This window comes from Nerophis ophidion, linkage group LG06, assembly GCF_033978795.1.
Source record: "Nerophis ophidion isolate RoL-2023_Sa linkage group LG06, RoL_Noph_v1.0, whole genome shotgun sequence".
NCBI lineage: Eukaryota > Metazoa > Chordata > Actinopteri > Syngnathiformes > Syngnathidae > Nerophis > Nerophis ophidion.
Window position 1 is genome coordinate 61,133,986 of NC_084616.1, and position 19,774 is coordinate 61,153,759.

A 19,774-nucleotide genomic window follows, 5' to 3' on the forward strand; every position below is an offset into this window, starting at 1 on the left:
TTACCTTTAGTAAATGACTTTATTAAAATAGAAGACAAACCCTGTGGGCTTGTTGGAGAACATTTAGATGTTAGTTGGCTGTCCAGCTTTGCAAAAGTTAACACTCTGCCGGTTTGCTTGTATTGGAGCTTATATTGGGGAATTTTAGATGCAAGCCAATATTATCTGATACTTGTGTTTGCTGATATTGGGCCGATTTCCAATATCAACATCTAACTGGGACACCACTGAAACACCCTTAATAATATTACATGATAAAGAAGCTGCAGTTGTATTTAGTCTGGATTCTTACAATACAACTAAATCCTAATCAATATAATTGCCAATGCATATTTAGATTCAGGTTCCAGATTCAGATTTATTATTATCATTCAAACATATAAATCTGATATGTACTGTGTAGAGGAAAGCTCCGAAACTTAACTGCAAACAAAGTGGTTTGAGTACAAAAGTTTTATTTACCCAATATCAAAAAGTACAGATTGGATTGAGTTGCAGATACCATCTTTCGAAGGATCCAGAGTCAAACGAAAAAACATGCAAATCATTTTCCTTCTCTTGGTGCTCGTTTTTTTTTATATGACTCCTCATGGGTCAAGGTTGAGTTGTTTTTGCCACTCCCGGCACCAACATAATCGAGGATCTCCTAGTCATAACAAATAGTCATAACAATTCTTAGAATGGTCACAGTGCCCAGAAACTGAACTTTGCCTTACATTCTGTTTCTCAGTGATTTAGAAATGTAGGCTTTTGGATAGACTTCTTTTTTTGGACTTTAACAAACACAAAATATGGTATAATTTAATCACAATAAAGTCAGAAATTCCACTACACTGCAGAATACAATTAGATTGCATTTGTTCAAGCCATGATAAAATCAAATTGATGAAAAAAATATAAGGAAAATAAACCCGTTTGAAAATGTTGTTCAAAAGTTATTTAAAAAGCTGGGAATACTTTAAATAGGAGAATTTAACAATGAAACAGTTGCACTCATTTTATTGCACCTGTATTTCTCTCATTTTTAAAATCTATGAATTATCGAAAAATATTTTAGAAATATTTAATTTAACAAATTTTAAACATAAGAATGTTATTGTGACTGAAACTAATATGTTTTACAATTTTTTTTCTAGTAAATTTGAACATTTGTTAATACATATAATAATTATGTTTTAGAGTTAAATATATCGTAAGAGCTTCATACACTGGTCTATTGACCATTTGGGGTGGTATAACTCGGTTGGTAGACCGGCCGTGCCAGTAACTTGAGGGTTGCAGGTTCTATCCCCGCTTCTGCCATCCGAGTCAATGCCGTTGTGTCCTTGGGCAAGACAGTTTACCCACCTGCTCCCAGTGCCACCCACACTGATTTAATTGCTACTTACATATTGGGTTTCACTATGTAAAGCGCTTTGAGTCACTTGAGGAAAAAGCGCTATATAAATATATTTCACTTCACCACCATTACAGAAATGTTGGAAAATAGAAAATTTAATTTTAGCAATTTGCAATGCTGTTAATTAAGGGCAGCTGTGGCAAAAACCTACATTGTAATACATTTGTTAAAGTGGACTTGCTTTTAATCTTCATATAACACACTTCCTTGAGGTCTATAAAGTATGTAATGGATATGCTTTGGTGAAAATCTTTCTCCAATGTCACATTAGAGAAAACCAGAATGTGCTCTCTTTGCTCAATGCAAGATCTTTTCACAATGCACACTGTTAAATATATATATCTGAAGGACAAACATCACCGCAATTTCATTTTTCCCCCCCAGGCGGGGTCGAAAATAAACTTCACAAACGAAAAAAAAACATTCACCGGTCACAACATTCCGTACACCTGCCCACTCTCTGATCAATACAAAGCAGAATGAAAAAAAAACACCTAAGGTGGGTGATGTGTTTTGTCCAAGGCCACAACAGCAGTGATTAAGATGGTGAAATTTGGCTTCAAACCAGGGATTCACTACCGTAGGTGGAAGTTTTTGGAAGTTTTTTAAAGGGGCTTTATAGGTGGAGTAAATGAAGTCTAATTACTTGCATTTGTTGCCTAATGTTTTCATTATTTAGAATGCAGAGAAAAGAAAAGGAACATTGTATTCTTGTCTCACATAGAGACAGATTAGGGGAGAAATAAAAAAGTGCAGTTTTCCTTAAATTCCTTAAAATGTCTGCTGTGAAAGAAATCAGTAAAACAATAAAAGTGGCCCCTGACTTGATAATGTAGGTGTAACCCGCCACCGCCAGGACCTGCTTCCATTCCGCCTAGGACTTGAACCTAGTTCCTCTTAGAAAGTGTTTGAAAGTGAGGTTTACTAACACACATACTGGCACAGCTACACTGTGGCCCCTGTTACAAAATACCTTTATACTAAAATAAATGACTGGGATACTACCTAGGAGTCTTGTTCCCGAGTGAGGGAAGAGTGGATCGTGAGATCGACAGGCGGATTGGTGCGGCGTCTTCAGTAATGCAAACGTTGTACCGATCCGTTGTGGTGAAGAAGGAGCTGAGCCGGAAGGCAAAGCTCTCAATTTACCGGTCGATCTACGTTCCCATCCTCATCTATGGTCATGAGCTTTGGGTCATGACCGAAAGGATAAGATCACGGGTACAAGCGGCCGAAATGAGTTTCCTCCGCCGTGTGGTGAGGCTCTCCCTTAGAGATAGGGTGAGAAGCTCTGGCATCTGGGAGGAACTCAAAGTAAAGCCGCTGCTCCTCCACATCGAGAGGAGCCAGATGAGATGGTTCGGGCATCTGGTCAGGATGCCACCCGAACGCCTCCCTAGGGAGGTGTTTAGGGCACGTCCAACCGGTAGGAGGCCACGGGGAAGACTCAGGACACGTTGGGAAGACTATGTCTCCCGGCTGGCCTGAGAACGCCTTGGGATCCCCCGGGAAGAGCTAGACGAACTGGCTGGGGAGAGGGAAGTCTGGGCTTCCCTGCTTAGGCTGCTGCCCCCGCGACCCGACCTCAGATAAGCGGAAGAAGATGGATGGATGAATGGATGGATGGATACTTACTACTTTCTGGTACGAGGTGATCAGTGTGCTGTTGGTATTTTCATTGTAGGTCGTGGCATAGAAGTTCTGAACATCTTCAATAATCTGTAAAATTGAATTAACATAAAGAAACGTAAAATGTATCAGGATTACTGTACGGTGCATCCGCTTCACTTTTTCAACATTTTGTTACGCTAAAGCCTTATTTCAAAATGAAATAAATTATATTTTGTTCTCAAAATTCTACACGTAATACCTCATAATGACAATGTGAAAACTTGTTGTTTTGGAAATCTTGCAATTTTACTGAAAATAAAAATAATAATGATAACAATAATTCAACAATATGTACATAAGTATTCACAGCCTTTGCTTAATACTTTGTTGATGCACCTTTGGCAGCAATTACCACCTCAAATCTTTTTTTAATACGATGCCACAAGCTTGGCACACTTATCTTCGGGCAGTTTCACACATTCCTCTTTGCAGCTCTCACGCTCCATCAGATTGGATGGCAAGCATTGGTTTTCATTCAGAATGTCTCTGTACATTACTGCATTCATTTTAGTCTGGTCACAGAGGTGACCAAGAACCCGATTGATTGTCTCTCTGTCAGAGCTACAGCATTAATCTTTGGAGCGAGGAGAACCTTCCAGAAGGACAACCAAACCAAACCACACTAAACCACCAATCAGGCCTTTATGGTAGAGTGACCAGACAGAAGCCATTTTTTAGTAAAACGTTTGCCAAAATGCCCCTGAAAAACTCCCAGACCATGACAAATAAAATCATTTGGTCTTATGAAGCAAAGATTGAACTCTTTGGCGTAAATGCCGGGCATTATGTTTGGAGGAAACCAGGCATCGTTCATCACCAGGCCAATACCATCCTTACAGTGAAGCATGGTAGTGGCAGCATCATGCTGTGGAGATGTTTTTCAGCGTTAGGAACTGGGAGACTAGTCAGGATAGAGGGAAAGATAAATGCAGCAATTTACAGAGACATCCTGAATGAAAACATAAGAAAATGTGGAAAACGTTACGCGCTGTGAATACTTTCCAGAGGCACTGTATTTCATTAAGCATCACACCACACTGCAAAAACTCAAATATAGTACTGTACGAGTCAGATTGAATATCGGAAATCAAGGTACAAATTATTTGTTTTCAGTTACTTAAGTCAGGCATTCATCTAACTTTTCCTATATTAAATAGAGTGGAATAATATCTGACATTTATTACTCAAATGAACAAAATAAACTGCAGAAAACTATTTTTTCTTCATTTTTTTTGTACTATGTACTTTATTTCAGAACACCTCAAATGAAATAAGATGACGCAATGTGTTAGTCAATAATTTTATTTAGCTATTAATTAATTATTATTATGCTCACATTTCAGTTTTTGCAGTGCAACGAGTCAGGCCATGAAGTCATTAATGTACCTTGTCCTTGTTTAGGAATCCAAACACGCCTGCTGCTACCTCAGCTCCAAAGATGATCAAAAGACAGGCAAAGAACTGAAAGAGATCCATTGAGGATGATTGGCCATCACAATTTTTAGAATTGATGGATTTAAGATCAGATGTTCTATTTGGACTCACTGAAGCCAGCAGGCACTGAGACTCTCGAACAGCTCCACAGCATCCAAAGAAACCAACCAACATCACCAGACTGCCTGCTCCAATCAGTATGTACACACCTGGAAAGACAAGAAACTTTTGTCAGTCTTCCTACTAACCATTTAATTATTTTAGAACGGAATGGTTAAGAAAGAAAAACACATGCTATCATTTTACAAACTTGGCGGTGTAAATCTCGCAGATGCAACTCATATATTTACCAGCAGAAAGTAGCATAGAATTGCTGTTAATAGGCTTTTGATTGATTGATTGATTGATTGATACTTTTATTAGTAGATTGCACAGTACAGTACATATTCCGTACAATTGACCACTAAATGGTAACACCCGAATAAGTTTTTCAAATTGTTTAAGTCGGGGTCCACGTTAATCAATTCATTCTTTACCTTGAATGGAGGTAATGTCGGAGATCATGAAAACAAAACACAGGTGAGTTATTGTGACAAACATTTCGTCTTCTGGTTTGTAACCAATGTCAATACTTTCTAAGAGTTTTAGGAAGCTTCAAGAAGAACGATTCACATCACTACAAACACCTGTTATCTTATTCACCATTTTCGACCATTGTCATGCTGTTTAAGTCATATTTTTGTGTGTCTTATCTGTACTTTTGAACGACTATTGGTAACATGTGCTTGCCAGTGGTGGTGTTCTTATACAAACCCCGTTTCCATAGGAGTTGGGAAATTGTGTTAGATGTAAATATTAACGGAATACAATGATTTGCAAATCCTTTTCAACCCATATTCAATTGAATGCACTACAAAGACAAGATATTTGATGTTGAAACTCATAAACTTTATTTATTTTTTTTTGCAAATAATAATTATCTTAGAATTTCATGGCTGCAACATGTGCCAGAGTAGTTGGGAAAGGACATGTTCACCACTGTGTTACATCACCTTTTCTTTTAACAACACTCAATAAACATTTGGGAACTGAGGAGACACATTTTTGAAGCTTTTCAGTTGGAATTATTTCCCATTCTTGCTTGATGTACAGCTTAAGTTGTTCAACAGTCCTGGGTCTCTGTTGTAGTATTTTAGGCTTCAAAATGTTCAGTGGGAGACAGGTCTGGACTACAGGCAGGCCAGTGTAGTACCCGAACTATTTTACTATGAAGACACGCTGTTGTAACACGTGGTGTGGCATTGTCTTGCTGAAATAAGCAGGGGCGTCCATGATAACGTTGCTTGAATAGCAATATATGTTGCTCCAAAACCTGTATGTACCTTTCAGCATTAATGGTCCTTCCCAGATGTGTAAGTTACCCATGCCTTGGGACGGCGTAGCACAGTGGAAGAGTGGCCGTGCGCAACTCGAGGGTCCCTAGTTCAATCCCCAACTAGTACCGACCTCGTCACAACCGTTGTGTCCTGAGCAATACACTTCACCCCTGCTCCTGATTGGTGCTGGTTAGCGCCTTGCATGGCAGCTCCCTCCATTAGTGTGTGAATGTGTGTGTGAATGGTTGAATGTGGAAGTAGTGTCAAAGCGCTTTGAGTACCTTGAAGGTATAAAGCGCTATACAAGTACTACCCATTTGTCCTTTATCATTTACTAACTCAACCCTATACCATCACAGATGCTGCCTTTTGAATTTTGCGCCTATAACAATCCGGATGGTTCTTTTCCTCTTTGTTCGCGAGGACACAAATGTCCATAGTTTCCAAAAACAATTTGACATGTGAACTCGTCAGACCCAAGAACACTTTTCCACTTCGCATCAGTCCATCTTTGATGATCTCAGGCCCAGAGAAGCCAGAGGCGTTTCTGGATGTTGTTGATAAATGGCTTTTGCTTTGCATAGTAGCGCTTTAACTTGCACTTGCAGATGTAACGACAAACTTTATTTAGTGACAGTGATTTTCTGAAGTCTTCCTGAGTCCATGTTGTGACATCCTTTAGAGATTGATGTCGATTTTTGATACAGTGCCGTCTGAGGGATCGAAGGTCACAGTCATTCAATGTTGGTTTCCGGCCATGCCGCTTACGTGGAGTGATTTCTCCAGATTCTCTGAACATTTTGATATTATGGACCATAGATGTTGAAATCCCAAAATTTCTTGCAATTGCACTTTGAGAAACGTTCTTAAACTGTTTGACTATTTGCTCACGCAGTTGTGGACAAAGGGGTGCACATTTTTTGGGAAGCTGTTTTTATACTTAATCATGACACCCACCTGTTCCCAATTAGCCTGCAGACCTGTGGGATGTTCCAAATAAGTGTTTGGTGAGCATTCCTCAACATTATCAGTATTTATTGCCACCTTTCCCAACGTCTTTGTCACATGTTACTGGCATCAAATTCTAAAGTTAATGATTATGAGCAAAAAAAGAAATGTTTATCAGTTTGAACATCAAATATGTTGTCTTTGTAGCATATTCAACTGAATATGGGTTGAAAATGATTTGCAAATCATTGTATTCCACTTATATTTACATTACATCTAACACAATTTCCCAACTCACATGGAAACAGGGTTTGTAATTGTTGAACCACTGGGATACTGCACAGCAGCTTTAAGCCTCTCATTAGGACATGCACTGTACATCATGGGAGTGCACAATATTGTTGGTGTGTTGCTAGGAGACGTTCCTGCGGTCCCCAAATGACGGGGACTCCGGTGGGAACAAAAGAGGACTACAGTTGGATGTGTTGTTGTTGTTCTTGAGGGTTAAACTTGAAAGATTGCATACTTTGAGTATCTGTAAATATAGAAATAATCTGCATTGGTTTGACTTTGAAGCTGTACATGCAACTCAGTTAAGCATATATTTAAAAAGTTAATTAATTGCTATAGCTCAATTCAAGAGGTGAAAGATGTATGATTCACTACACCCATCCATCCATCCTTTTTCTACTGTTTGTCCCTCTCGGGGTGTTTGAGCCTATACCAGTGGCACTTGGGAGGAAGGCGGTGTGCACCCTGCACAAGTCCCCACCTCACCACAGGATGGACTACACACAGGGAAATAATAAAAGAATGTATTTCTTAAAAATCTTCAAGATTGTAATTGATTTAGATGCACCTGTATGTTTACATTAGTCTGAAAAGAGAGGGTTTGTGTGGACAAGAAACTATGGGAACGCACACAAGTCCCAGTTGTGTTTGTGACAACAGCACACTCAGTGTCAAAGCCACGTGTAGCACTAAACCTGCCGTGAGGACCTGACCTTCTCCTGATAGCAACATGGAGAACTCAAAAATTAACATATGTAGTGACGTGATAAAATGCTTTTACAATGTCACCGTTTTGGAAGACCAAGCCTTTATTTTGCGGCAAACGGCCATATTGTATTACATGGCAAGTGATGAGGATATAGCATGGCTATATTCGGAAAATATAGCCATGTTCACAGCAAGCATTATCTCTGTAATGTGTGTGTGTGTGTGTGTGTGTATATATATATATATATATATATATATATATATATATATATATATATACGACCCCGAGAAGGACAAGCGGTAGGAAAATGGATGGATGGATATATATATATATATATCCATCCATTAACTACCGCTTGTCCCTTTCGGGGTCGCTGGAGCCTATCTCAGCTGCATTCGGGCAGTAGGCGGTGTACACCCTGGACAAGTCGCCACCTCATTGTATATTAAAATATATTATCAAATTACAACTCAAAAGGTGAGTTGTATGATTGTGAGTTTTCTATGATCCTCTTCAATAAAACATTATTTTGAGGTCCACCTGCTATATAATTAATATTATATATAACAAATAAATAAATATAAATATATATATATATATATATATATATATATATATATATATATGTATATATATATATATATATATATATATATATACATATTTATATATATATATATATATATATATATATATATATATATATATATATATATATATATATATATATATATATATATATCCATCCATTTTCTTCCGCTTATCCGAGCTCGGGTCGCTGGGGCAGTACCCTAAGCAGAGAAGCCCAGACTTCCCTCTCCCCAGCCACTTCATCCAGCTCCTCCCGGGGGATCCCGAGGCATTCCCCGGCCAGCCGGGAGACATAGTCTTTCCAACGTGTCCTGGGTCTTCCCTGTGGCCTCCTGCCGATCGCACGTGCCCTAAACACCTCCCTAGGGAAACGTTCAGGTGGCATCCTGAGCAGATGCCCAAACCACCACATCTGGCTCTTCTCAATGTGGAGACACAGCGGCTTTACTTTGAGCTCCTCCCGGAAGAAACTAATTTTGGCCGTTTGTACCCGTTATATTGTCCTTTTGGTCATAACCCAAAGCTCATGACCTTAATTGAGGAAGGGAACGTCGATCCACCGGTAAATTGAGAACTTTGCCTCCTTCTTCACCACAACAGATCGATACAGCGTCTGCATTACTGAAGACGTCACACCGATCCGCCTATCGATCTCACGATCCACTCTTCCCTCACTGGTGAACAAGATTCCTGGGTACTTGAACTCCTCCACTTGGGGAAAAATCTCCTACCCAACCTGGAGACGACACTCCCCTCCAAAGACAACCATGGACTCGGACTTGGAGGAGCTGATTCTCATCCCAGTCGTTTCACACTCGGCCGCAAACCCATCCAGTGAAAGCTGAAGATCCTGGCCAGTTGAAGCCATCAGAACCACATCATCTGCAAAAAGCAGAGACCTAATCCTGCAGTCACCAAACCGGATCCCCTCAACACCCTGACTGCGCCTAGAAGTTCTATCCAAAAAAGTTATGAACAGAATCGGTGACAAAGGGCAGCCTTGGCAGAGTCCGACCAAGACAGCCCCACAGCATCCAGAGCCTTAAGGAACTCCAGACGGATCTCATCCACCCCCGGGGCCTTGCCACCGAGGAGTTTTTGAACTAACTCGGCAACCTCAGCTCCAGAAATAGGAGAGCCCACCGCAGATTGCCCAAGCACTGCTTCTTCAAAGGAAGACGTGTTATGGGATTGAGGAAGTCTTCGGAGTATTCCCTCCACCGATCCACAACAGCCGCAGTAGAGGTCAACAGCACACCACCCTCACTATACACGGTGTTGACAGTTGACTGGAAGGTCTCACGCCCCACCGACACTGACCGCCCCGCCAAAACAGATAACAGGAAGAGGTGAGCGGGAGCTTGAGGTGGCTGAGTAACCAGGCTATGTGGCAATCAAGCCACAGACCTTCTCTAACATGTCGATAATGCGAGCACACCTTGAGTAAAACGGAAAGGCACGCAAGTTCTTGTGTTACAAGAGGATTGTCGATGATGGGCATTTAATGTTTTTAATTCCTCTTGGAGCCAATTCAATTCACATAAATTATTTGCAAAGGAATTGAACTGAAACCCCAAATTATAAATTTTGCACATGCCGGCTACCTAAGTTTTACTCAATCAATCAATCAATCAATGTTTATTTATATAGCCCTAAATCACAAATGTCTCAAAGGACTGTACAAACCACTACGACTACGACATCCTCGGAAAAACCCACATAAGGGCAAAGAAAACTCACACCCAGTGGGACGCCAGTGACAATGATAGGGGACCGAAAGCAATGGATGTCGAGCGGGTCTAACATGATACTGTGAAAGTTCAATCCATAGTGGCTCCAACACAGCCGCAAGAGTTCAGTTCAAAGCGGATCCAAGACAGCAGCAAGAGTCACGTCCACAGGAAACCATCCCAAGCGGAGTCGGATCAGCAGCATAGAGATGTCCCCAACTGATACACAGGCGAGCAGTCCATCCTGGGTCCCGACGAGCGGTCCATCCTGGGTCCCGACTCTGGACAGCCAGTACTTCATCCATGGTTATCGGACCGGATCCCCTCCACAAGGGAGGGGGGCAGAGGAGAAAAAGAAAAGAAGCGGCAGATCGACTGGTCTAAAAAGGAGGTCTATTTAAAGGCTAGAGTATACAAATGAGTTTTAAGGTGAGACTTAAATGCTTCTACTAATGTGTTAATGTTGGGTGTTCACAAATGCTCCACTTCTCGGCATTTCAAGTCATGTGACATATTCTTTTGACTTGATGCTACCAGTTACTACGGCTATCCGCTGACCCCAGATAGGCCTAAGTTCACCTCTGTGCACTGCGCTCATTTCCTGTTATTCATCTTCAACTGTGGGATGAAATACAGACAACAAAAGCAGTCTCGGAGTGTATGTACAGTAATTGTCTATAATCCAATCCAATCCACTTTATTTATATAGCACATTTAAACAACAAAATATTTCCAAAGTGCTGCACAACAACATTAAAAACAACATTCAAATACTCTCCGGAGCTCCACCAATGACTGAATAAAAACAAAAAATAAAAATAAATATACACAAAACCAATATAAAAACAATATAAAATAAATATGATAAAAACGATTTTAAGGCTGAAAGCAATTAAAACAGTAAATACAAATCAAAATTTTAAAGCACGGAGGGCAACAGTAGACCACACAACTCATGTAGTGTTAAAAGCCAGAGAATAAAAATGGGTCTTAAGACAAGACTTAAAACACTCCACTGTGGGAGCAGTTCGAATATGGATGGGCAGAGTGTTCCAGAGCTTAGGGCCGACCACAGAGAAGGCCCTGTCCCCCCTAGTTTTAAGTCTGGTCTTGGGCACCACGAGCTGGAGCTGGCACTATGAAATATTATAGGAAGGATTTTTCTGTAGCGGGCAGCACAGGGCAACAGGGGTTAGTGCATGTGCCTCACAATACGAGGGTCCTGAGTAGTCCTGGGTTCAATCCCGGGCTCGGGATCTTTCTGTGTGGAGTTTGCATGTTCTCCTTGTGACGGCTTGGGTTCCCTCCGGTTACTCCGGCTTCCTCCCACCTCCAAAAACATGCACCTGGGGATAGGTTGATTGGCAACACTAGTGTGTGAATGTGAGTGTGAATGTTGTCTGTCTATCTGTGTTGGCCCTGCGATGAGGTGGCGACTTGTCCAGGGTGTACGCCACCTTCCGCCCGAATGCAGCTGAGATAGGCTCAAGCACCCCCCGCCACCCCAAAAAGGGACAAGCGGTAGGAAATGGATGGATAGATGGATGGATGGATTTCTGTTGCGTCCAAGATTTGTGTGGCTTTTATGTGTGGTCATGGAGTGTTTTTTTGTGGCACCACGCCTTGCGGTAGGAATGTCTCTCGTGAAGAACGGCAAAGTGGAGCAGCATATAGACGTGTGTCCAATTTACAAGCCCTTTTCTTGAGGAAGAATAAGATGGAGGCAGGGTGGCTTGGTTCGGTAGAACATGACAACAAAGCAGTGCACTTACCCCACATTCAGAATAAACTTATGGAATGAAACGGTTCCAAGAAATACTGAATGTTATAGTTCGAAGTGGTACTTTAAACATAATCAACAGTCATAGACAATATGTATCTGTTTCAGATGGAAGTCACGGAGAGTTTTTGACTTATAGAGACAATAATGCAACATATGAGAAGTAGTAGTACATACCGATGAAGTATGTGTCCGGAGCCTTATCACCGTTGAGCAAGGACACAGTTTCTGGGTCAAAACGAAGCCAGAGTCCCACTGCCATAACAAAGGATCCCATTAGCTGTGGGGAGATTAAGTACAAAGATTGTGATCACATGAAACACAGAAATAAAGAATAACAAGGCACTGAGTCCAGAACAGACCTCAGCAAGGCCAGACAATCCTAATGTGGATCAGCACAAAAATTAACACTTAAAAAGATACGCACCTCCTGCATAGTGTGGGGCAAAAAAGTATTTAGTCAGCGACCGATTGTGTAAGTTCTCCCACTTAAAATGATGACAGAGGTCTGTAATTATCATTATAGGTACACTTCAACTGTGACAGACAGAATGTGAAAAAAAAAATCCAGGAATTCACATTGTAGGAATTTTAAAGAATTTATTTGTAAATTATGGTAGAAAATAAGTATTTGGTCAACCATTCAAAGCTCTCACTGATGGAAGGAAGTTTTGGCTCAAAATCTCACGATACATGGCCCCATTCATTCTTTCCTTAACATGGATCAATCGTCCTGTCCCCCTTAGCAGAAAAACAGCCCCAAAGCAGGATGTGTCCACCCCCATGCTTCACAGTAGGTATGGTGTTCTTGGGATCCAACTCAGTATTCTTCTTCCTCCAAACACGACGAGTTGAGTTTATACCAAAAAGTTCTATTTTGGTTTCATCTGACCACATGACATTCTCCCAATCCTCTGCTCTATCATTCATGTACCCATTTTGGTATAAACTCAACTAGTGAGCATTACAGAATATGAAGTGATTTTTGGTCTAGAACGTATGAATGTATTTAAATTTAAAGAAAAAACAAAACGTATTATGCATACCATTTGTTTAAACTATTGTTTAAAATCTTTTCCATGACACTTTTCTTCTCTCCTACAGCGGCCATTGTAATCAATTATGCAAATGAGGCGGTGATGTCACCCGGTGATTTATAGCAACTTATAGGAAAGTCAATAGCTACTTTTCCTTCTAAGGATTTGGCAAGACTGTTTGAGAAGCAGTGGTCAAGCATATAATTAACCTACTAGGCTTCTCTTGTAGTACGTTTTTCAGGGTGTTGGTTTTGACATTGTTGTAGATTTATTTCAGCACAGATTGTGAAAGCAACAACTTTATAATGAAAATGAATAGTGGCCGTGTATTTTTTTCTGCCTTATGCATGGCTCGTTCATTTTCCTGGCCTAATTGTGGTTTGTCCAACAAAATGCAGCAGATGTGACCAAATGTTTCCACAAGTGACCTCCACCCTTTGCTACTGAGCAGATGTATTTAGCAACATAAAAGTTTACTTTTGGTTAGGGCAAAATTAAATGGTGACCAAATGGAAAGTCACAACTTTTAAAAGGAGCTGGTTAGATCTTTGTTCCCCCCCAAAGAAATTATGCTCCAAACCGTCTTTGGTTTTGGCTGTGTGCAGCAGTGTGGCACCTTGATCCTAAACAGGCCCTCCTGTTTGTTTGGAAATGCGGTTTCATGCTGCTCATACTTTCCCTCATTCGGTTTACTGTATATGCTGGATAAAAGTGTTCTCAGCACAGTTCACAAGAAAACCATGACTACAGCAAAATGTTATTTTAAGTGGTCGGAGGAGTCTGATGTTGAATCTTCCTGTGAGATCGGAGGTGATGTGGAGGACAAAAACTGCAGCGGGCGCTCCCTTGACACCTCAATTAAAAAAGCTTTCACTAGAAGATGTCCTCTGAGGATAATCCAGTCAGTGCAGAGAGTCAAAACAACAATTCTGTAAGCTAAATGTCTTTGTTGTTGCACATGGGTTACAAACTTTATAATTATTGGGTTGAGGTAGTGAGGTGCGATGAGGTTCAAGGCACGTGAGGCACTTTTTTAAAAAATATTTCATTAATATCATGTGTATAGAAAAAGAAAAGAGAATGATTTAATTCACTTTCATAAAATGTTATCAAATACTTCTTAGTCACATGTATTTACTTTTATGAATATTGTCTAACCTTTTATTTGTATGTGACGTACATGCACCTGTGCTCTTTCAGAAAAAATGAAATTTTACTCCGTGGGGTCATTTTCCCAAGATGCAGACGGAAACTCCAGAGGCAAGGTGCAGGTGAGACAATGATTTATTCTCATTAATCATACAGCATACAAAACAAACAAAACAAGTGTGCTGATAGCACAGGAACCAAAGCTAAGAGCTAGCACTAAAGCTTAGCATTGAAACAGGCAAACCAAATGGCGGAGCTTAGCTCAGGAATCAAATAAGGTTAACGACGTAACTGTTGCAGGAAGCAAATAAGACAACCAGACTGAGTGTGGCGAAAATGGGAAATAAGTAGCTTTCTGATTAGTGCCTGGAAGAAGATTGAGCGTCCCGAATCGGAGGCAGGTGAAATTAATCAGCACCCATGGCAACCAATAACACACAAACCCAAGGGAGCTGAAAACAGAACTGAGGGAGTCAAACTAACAGAACAAAACATGATCCGGGCAACGGATCATGGAAAAAAAGCCTTTATTCATGTTAAGTACTGTACTTTGATCACCTTCTGTTTGGTCTAACACAGGGGTCGGCAACTCGCGGCTCCGGAGCCGCATGCGGCTCTTTGGCAACTCTGATGCGGCTCAGCTGCACAATCGCCTACCCCCCAGATTGCTGCGGGGAGATTCCGGTATTCAATGCCTCTCCCGGACATCACCCCAGGCATCACCCGGAGTCAACGTTCTCCAATTTTCACTCGGACTACAATATTAAGGGCGTGCTCGCGGGGTGTATAACATAGTCAGGAAGTTTCATGGATACAAAGGATTCTGGGTATTTGTTGTGTTGCATTTATGTTGTGTTACTGTGAGGATTTTCTCCCGAAATGTGTTTGTCATTCTTCTTTTGTGTGAGTTCACAATGTGGCGCATATTAGTAGGGGTGTTAAAGTTGTTTATATCACAACCGTCAGTGTACTCTGTGTCACCCAGTATGCCTTCCAGTCGTGTGCATGCATCTGCGGAAACCTCTCACAACATGTTACTGGACTGGCAAGCAGTTTGAACATGTTGTAGAAGGTGTTCAAGGCAATGGCTTCATAGCATGCCCTTATTTTTTTCATCTGGGTGACCACCAGCAGATGTTGGCGAGAATAGTTGCGGCTCCCGTCGTCTTCCTCATTTTGTGATAAGGGTCGAAATGGCTTTTTGAGTGGTAAAGGTTGCCGACCCCTGGTCTAACAGTTCATTGTGGAGATGTTTTGTGGTTTTATTCTCCATTTTGGTAGTTGCATACATTCATTCAGCAGCGCATCAAAATAGCTTTCTTTTATTTTCTTTGTATAAATATCGATTTTTTTAAAACCCAACCCGCTTTCTTTTTCTGTGAAAAAGGATGGTAGCAACAAGCGCCAGTTAGCTCACATATGCCACACCAATTCATACTGACTTTGTGAGTGTGGCGATTAAGAGTACTATAGCAACTAGAATCTAGAGTTTGATTATGTGTATAAAGTCTTGGTGTAAAATTAGCAGAACAGAAATAGCTACACCCTCAGCAGCTATTGGCGCTGAGTGCCGACTACTTCAGTCAATCAATCAATCAATGTTTATTTATACAGCCCTAAATCACAAGTGTCTCAAAGTTTTCATTCTAGCCTCTGGTGAGGGCGGTCACACTCTCCGTTCCGTCCTTGCTTGCTTGCTCTCTTTGTCTTTGTCCTTGTCTGAACTTTTTAAAAGCCTCTTTCTTTGCGCTGTCCTCTAATCCAAATTTCAATATGAATATGATCAGCTAGACTTTTGACGCAATTGACACTGTCTTTTCGACAAGAAAAAGAGGTTCGGGGGAGCCTGGCTGCCCTGACGGAACCATCGCTGCGGGTTACGTGAGGGACTTCTGGAACACATGGAGGATCATGTGCCTCTAAGCCCTTTCCATCGAGGACGTCAAAGACATCTACCTATTTTGCGCTGTGATTGCGGGGCATTTGCTGATTGGGCTGGGCATTGCTCTGGTGTATCGACAAATTCGGAAGACAATAGCAGCCACTCTAGGGGCCCAACGGCTGTTCAACACAATGGAAGGATTGGGTCGAGCTGTGGGAACACAGCGATTTCTGAGTTGAATCGCAAAATGGATCTCATCTTGGAAAAGTTTGCAGAAAAGGAATAATTAATTGGAATTGAAGAAAATCCAGCACTGACAACAGAGGAGATAAGTCACTATTTTGTCTTCTCGAAGGAAAACAACTTTTTATCTACGATTTTGACTCCCTGAATGGCCTTGGCATGGGAACAGGCTGTTATGAAGAAACTCTCCCAAAGACTCCTCAAAGATAGACGCTTTTGCCCTTCCTTTTTGTCAACATCTGTAGCCGAACTTTATCGGCCTCAGTCATACATTCATCATCTCTCCCAAGTTAATTGGGCTTATACGCACGCATAATCCCCACCCTTCAAATCAACGCCTTCACCACCGCTTAACTCCACTGGGGCTGTGGATGGCTGAGCGGCGCTATAGAGCGACATCTGGCCTCCGCAAACCCAACCCTCCCTCTGTTGCAAGTTGGTGTGATATATGTATGTTTAATGTGTGCCATGCTATGTGAGTTTTTTTCCTTCGACTCAGTCCAGACCTGTCCTGAGGGTCTAGCCTTAGAATTATATTTTTTTACTCCCCACCCCTCTGCTAATGTCACCCTTTTCTCATCTTTTTAAGGAGCGCTGTCTTGCCCCCCCCTGTAACTTATGTCTGCTCTTAGCGGGACTTTGCCGAAAATTTAATTTCAGTTCTGATGTGTCTTGTACATGTTGGAATAAACACATAAAGGATTTCTTCTTCTTCTTCATCTAAATCACAAGTGTCTCAAAGGGCTGCACAAGCCACAACGACATTCTCTGTTCAGAGCCCACATAAGGGCAAGGAAAAACCCACAACGCCGATGTGAATGACTATCAGAAACCTTGGAGAGGACATCAGATGTGGGTGACTCCTCCCTTTAGGGGAGACCGGATGCAATGGACGTCGAGTGGGTCTAGCATAATATTGTGAAAGTGTGCAAAATACTTGTGCATTAGAACAGACAGGAAAGTCTCGCTTACACGCTAAATGAGAAAAATATACTTTGCATTTTATTGTCTTTTTTTTTGTGATGTACGGTATTCCATAAGTGTACTCAGCACAAAATCTGGCAATTCGCCTACACTTTAAGCAGACAAGAAGGATTTCCTACATTGTAAATAATCAGAAAACATGGACATTTAATTAAGTTTTGCTTAATTACATTTAATTAATAATTTAATTTAATTACATTTTAAAATGTTGCGAAAAAACATATTGTGATATACAGAAAATACATTGTTAACACAGTTTAATGAACAAATATTAATATTAATTGTATCAATTATTATTCATCCATTTTCTACCGCTTATCACTTTCGGGATCATGGGAAGGGGGGCTGGAGCCTATCCCAGCCGCATTTGGGCGGAAGGCGGCGTACACCCTGGACAAGTTGCAGACTCATCACAGGGCCAACACAGATAGACAGACAATATTCACACACTACAGCAGTGGTTCTTAACCTTGTTGGAGGTACTGAACCCCACCAGTTTCATATGCGCATTCACCGAACCCTTCTTTAGTGAAAAATAAAATGTTTTCCTTTTTTCAAATTCAAGAAAAACTTATGTTTTTTTTATTGGTGCACAAAATGAACCGTGCATGAACATCACCTTGTTCACGGAACAAAACCAACACAGTGCATGATTGCACAACAAATTACACACCTTACACACATTACCATGAATTGATTAATGTGGACCCCAACTTAAACAAGTTGAAAAACCTATTCGGGTGTTACCATTTAGTGGTCAATTGTACGGAATATGTACTGTACTGTGTAAACTTTACTGTTTCATATAATGTATTCTCTTCCTTTGCAATCTGCTAGTTAAAAGTTTCAATAAATCAAAAAACCTGCAAATCAGATGGAAAATTAGAGGGAACATTGTTTGGGGGTATCCATAATACGCCGAAAGGGAGAAGTTTTTATTTACACAATAATTCGGATGTGTCTATAATTCCGTGGCGGAGGCTCCGCCAAACCCCTGAGGCCGACTCACCGAACCCCTGGGGTTCGATCGAACCCAGGTTAAGAACCACTGCACTAGGGCCTTTTAGTGTTGCCAATCAACCTATCTCCAGGTATATGTCTTGGGAGGTGGGAGGAAGCCGGCGTACCCGGTAGGAACCTACACAGGGAAAACATGCAAACTCCACACAGAACATTTTTTATCAAAACAATGAAGCTCTGTTTCACCTGTCTACCCTGACTGCATGTCCGTGGGTTCAGGCCTGACAAGACTTCCCACATTTGTATTCTTGAGGCCGTTTCCTCCTTTCTACAAATCCTTTGTTCCATTATCTTCATATCAAGTTCCTACTCCCACCACAACTGTAGGTCTACGGTTGGGGTAAAACAATAAACGTCTCAAATAAAATCCAGCCACTTCGTCAGGACATGTTGAGAAGTATGTTTAGAAGGTTGGGTTTATTTAGATGGATATTTTGTGTCCTTTATAGACATGGGCCTGTTTTGATGGTCATACATCAGCGTTTTTTTTCACCTTTATCATTATATGTGAGCCAACATGAATAGTTTAAGGACAGGTTTTATGTTCAATTCCAAACAGATTATCATCCAATGGGAGAGTATTTGGCTCTTTAATATTCTCCTTGTATATTTGGATTGAGAATTTGACCTGTGTGAGTAATCCACCGGCCACATTAAATGTACACCTGTGTTAAAGAAGTTTTATAGATCACTACTGAGCAGAGTCGGTCATCTTACCGTAAAAAAGTACTTAGTTACAGTTACAAACTACTTCTCCTAAAAAGTAACTCAGTTACCTCATTGTAAGAGTAATTAGTTATTCACCAAAGTAATTGTGATCTTATTTTTCATACCCTATTCTGTTTGATAACATTTTTAACATCAAATGTGTTAATATTAACTAATTGAAGAATAAAAACACTATATATCAATCAATCAATCAATGTTTATTTATATAGCCCTAAATCACCAGTGTCTCAAAGGGCTGCACGAACCACAACACAAACCACAACGACATCCTCGGTAGAGCCCATATATATGTGTGTATATATATATATATATATATATATATATATATATATATATATATATATATATATATACATATATATATATATATATATATATATATATATACAGTATTTTAGAACATTTGGCATTTATCTGAATGCAATAGATTGCAGTGTGCCTTAGGGTATGCAAATAAATAAAAATGTATAAAAAATTATTCAGTAAAGTAACAACATTAAAAACGGAAAGTATAAAACCCAATATGGTAAGAATAATGTCATCTTAGGTAAAAAATAGAATAGAATAGAAAGTACTTTATTGATCCCTGGGGGAAATTCAGCACCACAGTTTGCTCACAATAGACAATAATAATAATGGTAAATAATATATAACATATATTATATATATGATATATGAATAATATAAATATATTCTATATTTAAGTGCAGTCAAGAAGGAACATATGCATTATACAGCCTGAAAAGACACAAACAAACATTTAGTGGAGTGTTTTCTTAAGCTAATTTTAATAATGCATTC

General features: G+C 40.4%; 1 protein-coding gene across 2 annotated transcripts in view; it reads right to left on the reverse strand.

Annotated features, from left to right (window-relative positions):
• tspan2b (tetraspanin 2b) overlaps positions 1-19,774 on the reverse strand; it is a 36,186-nt gene that overhangs the window by 3,582 nt on the left and 12,830 nt on the right. The window contains exons 2-5 of one of the 2 annotated variants that reach the window (XM_061904489.1): positions 12,107-12,209; positions 4,616-4,713; positions 4,457-4,531; positions 3,035-3,118 (exon numbers count right to left, since the gene is read on the reverse strand). In XM_061904489.1, coding sequence (XP_061760473.1) covers positions 3,035-3,118; positions 4,457-4,531; positions 4,616-4,713; positions 12,107-12,209 — 360 coding nt within the window. Of the gene's footprint in view, positions 1-3,034; positions 3,119-4,456; positions 4,714-12,106; positions 12,210-19,774 lie in introns of both variants that reach the window. The other variant, XM_061904488.1, reaches the window with a different exon arrangement.